Below are 7,072 nucleotides of genomic sequence, written 5' to 3' on the forward strand. Positions count from 1 at the left end.
CGTGTTCCTGCTCCGCTTGGCCTGGAACTGCCCCAGTCCCTCGGATCTCTTCCATCCCTGCTCCCTCCCACAGCTCCGGGACAGCCGTGGGGCACCTCCTCTCCCACAGATCTCCGGGAATAAAGCAAACCTTGCAGAGCACCTCGGTCGCCTCCCGGGAGGAGCAGGGGCACTCCTGCCACTTGCTTTGCTATTTAACTTCCTTTTCCCAAATCAGAAGTGGCCGAAGCAAAGAGATGGTGAATTCAGCACATGAGTTTGTTTGTTTTTTTGTCATGGAAGGTACAAGCCAGGCAAGAAAGAACATCCCCTTGCTGTGGCTACATTCGCTTTTAGTGGCTTTCCGAGCCGAATCTGAGAATTCCTCTCTTTATATCCAGTCTCTCTTAATACAATTTTAATATTCAGGTTGATCCTAAAGATGCAACGTTAACTATAGAAACAGCAGCAGAAAAGCGGAGGGTACAAGACATGTTTTTATACAAAAAAAAATTCTTTCGTCGCTTACAAAACATATGCAAAAGAAGCTAAAAAAAACCAAAAGGCATTGCTATTTGTTCTACATAAAAAATCTCATAACTAATGTTCTTTTTTTTTAAAAAAGAAATATCAAGCTTAGGCACAATTTTGCTGCTGGCTGCTTGTGAACAAGCCAAGAGAACACGCCACCCCCTCCTAACTGAGTGATATGTATTGACTGTTCTGCACTTTATACTTAAGGCAATTTTTTTGTTTTCGTTCTGTTTTTGACAAAAAGTGTTTTTTTCCACCCCTTACGTCACACCAGGATCCGTCTGCGTGTGTCAGTATGAGCAGTACTACAGTCCATGGTTCAAGAAGGTTGCAGGTCACACCCAGGGCTTTCTTCCTACAGATCTCTGTATCCAGAGGAACAGGGAGACCTACAACTAAAATGAAATAAAAAAAAAAAGAGTCTGAAGTGATGGAAATCCAAATGAGAATAAACCTGTGCTCCTTGCACGGGGGCCCCGAGGCTGCTGCAGCCTGTCCCTGCAGGACTCAGCCCACGGGGCTGCAGCAGAGCTGGGACATGAGCTTTGCCTTTGTTTGGGTCAGGCCACCCCCAGGCACCCACTGGGGTGGGACAGGGGACACCAAGGGACTGAGGCCCCTCCATGCACCCCTGGTGGGATCAGCTCCTGACCCACCACTCCTGGATCTGCTCAACCCCCCCCACCATCTCTGCACCACTGGGATAAACAGGCTCGGCTGCTCCTGGCCAAGCACAGGGTCCCCCTAAAAATGGGAACAGACCCTCAGAGCCTGTGCCTGCTACAGTTCCAGTGAAGGATTTTTCACCTTCTCTGACTCTCCTGGAATTTCTGGAACCTGCCCGTTCCCTCCCGTAGAGCCGCAAGGAAAAGGAGTTGCTGGTTTCCAGTGGCCAACTGGAGCAGGTCTGGGAGATGCAGAGCAGAGATGAGCTCACTCAGGGTGGGGAGAGCACAGAAACCCCCCATCCCAGCCATGGGGCTGCAACTCCTGTGGGCCAGAGGCTTTGGGTGTCCACAGGGCACATGACATGCACAAAGAATTATGGAATGGTTTGGGTTGGAAGGGACTTTAAAGCTCATCTCCTTCCAATCCCCTGCCATGGGCAGGGACACCTTCCACTAGCCCAGGTTGCTCCATGTCCCATCCAACCTGGCCTTGAACACTTTCAGGGATGGAGTGTCCCCAGCCTCTCTGGGCAACCTGTGCCAGTGCCTTGGACACGTGCAAGTCCCTGATTTCAGGTAAATGAAGCAGGGCCTTGGCTGGTGCTGAGGGAATGGGGCTGAGCAGCCACAGCAGAGCGATGCGTGTCGGCACGGGGTCGGGGTGTGGCATCACGGGGGAAAAATGGTACCTTTACATGTGTCCAACAGGGTTGTGACCGTCTCCTAGACCAGGATGTGAAGCTGAAAGTGTCATCTGGGGGTCTCCTACCACTCCGGACACTTTCTCCTCTTCCCGACGCTTCAAGCAGGCTGCTTTAGGGTTCAGGTTGCGCTCTGTGCCAGGAACAGGGAGGGGGAGCAGCCTCAGTGTGGGCAACAGCATCACACAGGGCAGCAGCAGCATCCAGGGGGGAGAGCGAGGACAGAGCCCCAGAGCAGCCCCACGGCACCACATGGGGGGACAAGCCCCGTGCAGCTGCTCCCTGCTGTGCCTGCAGGAATTTGGCTGGACCCCTGTTCGAGCAGAACCCCAGGTCTGGCTGGACTCCCACACCAATTTAAACACAGAATCCCAGAATGGTTTAGGTTGGAAGGGACCTTAAAGATCATCCAGTTCCATGGGCAGGGACACCTTCCACTAGACCAGGTGGCTCCAAGCCCTGTGCAACCTGGCCTTGGACACTTCCAGGGATGGGGCAGCCACAGCTGCTCTGGGCAACCTGTGCCAGGGCCTCCCCATGTGCCTGTTTCAGGAACCCCACGTGCCTCAACCAGCTCTCGGAGTTGAGGACTGAGTTTTCCAAAGTTGCTTAATGGGATCCAGGTGCCAAATTCCCATTAGGCAGGAGGGGAGAGGGAGAGAGCAGCCTCAAATCCATCCCGGGCTGGGGCCAGGGAGAGCTCAGCCAGCCCCCAGGGGTGCTGCTGGCACTGCAAACACACACCTCGCACCGAAAGCAGGAGTCAGGACAGAGATGCACGGACATGCAGAGACAGGAGGGACAGACAGGCCCGGAGTGCCCCTGCCAGCTGGTACCATACCTCGTACTTGCTGCTCCAGGCCCAGAATGACCTGCACCGCTTGCTGTAGGATGATCAGTTTGGTCTGTGCTTTGTCCGTTTTTAAGTGCATCTGACACATTCGTCCCAGTTCCTTAAAGGCCTCGTTAATGTCCCGCACACGCACCCTCTCCCTGGCGTTATTGGCCATCCTCCTCTCCCGGTCCCTCAGATCTTTGTCCTCCAGTGACAAGGCCTCGTCTGTACTGCTGGGTTCACAGCACCACAGGGGTTAGTCAGGGGGTGGTACCAAGGGGGGGTTATATGTTGCCGTGCTGGGAGTGCTCCTGGTGTCCACTGGAAACGGCCCAAACAGCCTCACTTTGCAAAGCCAGTTCCTCTGGGTCCTTCCAGGAGTGGCCTGGGCTGTGTCACCTCTGCGAGCCAGGTGAAGGTGCTGCCAGCATGAGGCTGGGTGCCCACAGGGCTGGAGGGTGCCCATGGGGCTGGAGGGTGCCCACTGGGCTGGAGGGTGCCCACAGGGCTGGAGGATGCTCTTGGGGCTGGAGGATACCCTTAGGGCTGGAGGATGCCCTTGGGGCTGGAGGATGCCCACTGGGCTGGAGGGTGCCCATGGGGCTGCAGGGTGCCCTTGGGGCTGGAGGATGCCCTTGGGGCTGGAGGGTGCCCATGGGGCTGGAGGGTGCCCACAGGGTTGGAGGATGCCCTTGGGGCTGGAGGGTGCTGCTGCAGGGGCAGTGATGCAGCATCGACACCGACACCTTCTCTCCTCTGCAAGATTTTGCCTCCCTGTTTTTGTTTTCGGCTGAAAACTCCAAGTCTGGGGGATGGGTCTCAGCCAAAAACATCAGGTCTGAACCCCAAAAAAAGACTTTTTGGCTGAAAGCAAATCCCTCTTTGTAAGATTTCCTTCCAGAACTCCACCTGCACCTCCCAGTGAAGGCGTTTGTGGCAGTGGTGCCACAGCAGCAGGAGCAGCCTGGCCTGGCACCCTCTTAGGGGCTGGGGGCAGCACCAGGGGCAGGAGCCAAGTGCCTGGGCTGCTGCTGAGGATCAGACTCAGATGCAGACACTGGATCCCACCAGAAGGGGGTGATTTTCTTTTCCAGACACACTCAGAAGCTCTGGGAGAGCCTCTGCTGCCGACAGCACCCCATGGACGCCCGAAACAGGCCAGGCCAGGGGGCAGGCAGAGTCATCCTGGCAGCACCTTGAACCACGGCCTTGCCCGCAGCCCGACCCCTCCAAAACCCCAATTTATTCACAGACGACCTTCTCCCCCAGAGCAAAATTTCCTGCAGGAAGACACCTATCTGAGGAGGGTCCTTGGGTGAGCCCTGGCACTGGGACAGACTGTGGCCTTCCAGGGGAGCCATGTGGGGATAAGCCTTCAGTGAAGAGGGGCTGCAGAAGCAGAGCCTTCCTGGGGGGCTGGAGGGCCTCTGAGTGGTGTATGGACACAGGAAGGGGGAGCAAGTGCTCCCCAGGCAGTGGTTTGCCTGTGTGGGACAGAGGGCTGCCCACTGTCCCTGCCTGCAGCCTCTCCTTGCTGCCTCGTTCCTGTCCTTGTCCCCTCCTCGCTGCCCCAGCTGGCACTGCCACCGTCTCTCCACACACCCAGGATGGGCAGGGGGATGGGGCCACCCCACAGCAGGACCCCAGCTCGCTCCTCCCAGCTCAGGCTGGTGGCCACGGGTCCTGGCTGGTGGCTCTCCTGGGATGTCACAGCTTGGATGTCACTCCTGGGCAGGACGGAGCCATCTCCCTGCCCCCAGCACAGGGGGTTATAGGGCAGCTCTGGCTGCCTTGTGCCCCGATCCAAGGGGTCACCGACCTCCCTAAAACCCCTCAATCTCCTCCTTTCCCTTCCTGCCCCATAGCTACTGTGGCAGCAGGAGGGTCCTGGCAGCCCCATTTCCATGGGGTGTGAGAGTGGGATTCTCTCCTGGAAACCCACAGAGAGGGGACACAGGCTGCCTGCACTAACACTGCTGAGGGCTCAGCCACTTCCCTGGCTGCCTCCAGGAAGGGTTTAAAAAGGGACAAGCGTGGGAGACCAAAGTGAACACGGTGCCAACTCTGCCTAAGCCCTGCCCCCCTCGGTCCTGCCTGGGATCCGTGAGCAGCAAGTACAAGGTAGAGTGGGACCACCGAGAGGTCACGGCTGGGGACTGTCTGTAGGAGATCGGAAAGAACAGAACCAAAAAATAAAAACTCGAAATAAAATGGAAAAAAAAAAATCAAAAGGAAGGGGAAATTAAAAAAGAGACAGGAAAAAATATACATGTTATGAAAGGCAAAAAATTACAAACTGAAGAGAGGCACAAAGGACTCCAACATCAAGGCACAGCAAGGCCAGCAGAGAGGAGCACAGCCAGGCACAGCCCCCGACGCGTGTTACGACAGGCTCTGCAGAGAGAAAGGGGGTTATCCTGCCCCGGCCCCCCGGGCTGGAGCGGGAACATGCACTGCGGGAGGCGGGAACAAAGCAGCAAAGTCCTCCGGAGCGGGACACCGAGCCCTCCACTTCCCATCCCACGGGGATGCAGCACCCAGGGGGGGTGCAGAGGGGTGCACACAGGAGATGGTGCACACAGGAGATGGTGCACATGGGAGATGGTGCACACGGGAGATGGTGCACACAGGAGATGGTGCACACAGGAGATGGTGTACACGGGAGATGGGTGCACACAGGAGATGGTGCACACACGTGTGGAAGGAGGTGAGGGTGCCCTGGTGAGGGGCAGACCCTACACGCACCCACCGGCAGCTCCAGGCTCAGCTCAGAATGCGCAGAGCTCCCAGCTTTTGTCTGGGACCAGCCCGTGCAGGCAGCGAGGGCTGCTCAGCCCAGGGCATCCCGCTGCCCCTGGCACAGCTCCGGTGATCCCAGGGGTTTGCCGGGTGCCACACAGGTGGGACAGGAGTGCAGAGCCCCGCTGGGCATGAGGCGGGACAGGGATGTGCTCTGTGCTCGGAGCAGCCCTTGGCGATGGCAGATTTGGGTCCCTTTGGGAGATTTGCTGGCTGGGGGTTTTCCAAGCTGGCCAAGCACGGAGCAGCCCTGGCTGCGGGGGAGTGACGGCGCAGGGCATGCAGCACACGCAGGGGCAGTGGGGAACGGAGGAGAGAACAGCAGGGAGGGATGCAAAAAAAGGCAAAAAAAAATAAAAACAAAAAGGACATCAACAGCCTTGGGTTGGTCCCCAAGGCCACAGGGGAGAGAGACAGTGCGAGGCACCACAGCACGTCACAGGAGACAGACAGACAGACAGCCCCGTGCCGATCAGATACGTAAAATATCACCACTCCGGGACCCTCACTGACCTCTAACTTGTTGCTCCAGGTTCAGTATGACTGATACGGCCTGGTGTAGGATTAGCAGTTTGGTCTGCGGTTTTTCGCTGTTTAGGTGCAGTTGGCACATGCGTCCGAGCTCTTTAAAGGCCTCGTTGATGTCCCGGACCCGCAGGCGCTCACGGGCATTATTGGCGACCCTCCTTTCTCTCTCTCTCTCGGCTTTTTGCTCTGGGGGAAGAAGATCGTCCTCCTCATCCTCATCTTGACTAATGGTTTAAAATAAGAACGAGACAGGGACATTCCTCGCGTGCACTCTCAGCACTGGTCAACTCACAGACAAGAAACACGCGGCGAGGCACCGAGACGCCGAGCCCCGCCTGCCCCCGGTGCCCCGATGGGACGTGCTGGCCTGTGCCACACGCTCGGGCACAGGGGCACACAGGGACTTTGGAGAGAAGCAATTAAGGCTCTTCTTCTGCCTCTTTTTGTTTTGTTTTTGGTTTGGTTTTAAACAACAGAGAAAGAAACCACGATGCAACTAAAGCTTGTTGCTGGGAGGGCACAGGGTGGCCCTGAGAAGGTGAGGGCCGACCCGGAATCCCCAGCTGGAATTTGGGAAGACACAGCCCTCTGCCTCCAGGGCAGGAGCGGGGCTGGCACTGCCCTGCTGGGCACCATCACCCTGGTGAGGTCTCCGAGCTGGTGGTGGGGCTGCAGAACAGCCAGTGAGCTGGAACCTGACCCGCTGCCACTTCTCAGCTGGATGTGACAGAGGATACAGGAGCCCAAAGCAGACAGCAGAGATGCTCCAAGGCAGGGAAGAGGTCAAACCTTCCCTGTCTGGGGCTGAGCATTTGCTCCTTCCTGTGCACAGCCCCGAGGGCCCACGCAGGCGGGTGCAGCTGCTGTGGATGAGGTGCCTCCCTCTGCTTTAGGAGCACGAGGAAGCCCTGAGCCCACAGGGACAGGAGCCAGCAGGAGGGTGGCAGGGACCCTTCCCCTGGGGCAGCAGCAGGAGCCCAGGCTGTGTGAGGCCACACCAGGCTCCCGGGGTGGGCAGGGGCTGGGGG

The 7,072-nt window shown here is 57.5% G+C and overlaps 1 protein-coding gene across 1 annotated transcript in view; it reads right to left on the minus strand.

The window, feature by feature from the left end:
- Window positions 1-375: 375 nt before the first annotated feature.
- TCF3 (transcription factor 3) overlaps window positions 376-7,072 on the minus strand; it is a 77,930-nt gene continuing 71,233 nt past the window's right edge. Inside the window, exons 15-18 of the mRNA XM_029963905.1 lie at window positions 6,026-6,228; window positions 2,724-2,947; window positions 1,871-2,015; window positions 376-908 (exon numbers count right to left, since the gene is read on the minus strand). Of these exons, the coding sequence (XP_029819765.1) occupies window positions 1,873-2,015; window positions 2,724-2,947; window positions 6,026-6,228 (570 nt within the window). The 3' untranslated portion in view covers window positions 376-908; window positions 1,871-1,872. The remainder of the gene's footprint in view (window positions 909-1,870; window positions 2,016-2,723; window positions 2,948-6,025; window positions 6,229-7,072) is intronic.

Source organism: Manacus vitellinus, unplaced genomic scaffold (assembly GCF_001715985.3).
Source record: "Manacus vitellinus isolate BGI_N305 unplaced genomic scaffold, ASM171598v3 scaffold_64_pilon, whole genome shotgun sequence".
In the NCBI taxonomy this organism is placed as follows: Eukaryota; Metazoa; Chordata; class Aves; order Passeriformes; family Pipridae; genus Manacus; species Manacus vitellinus.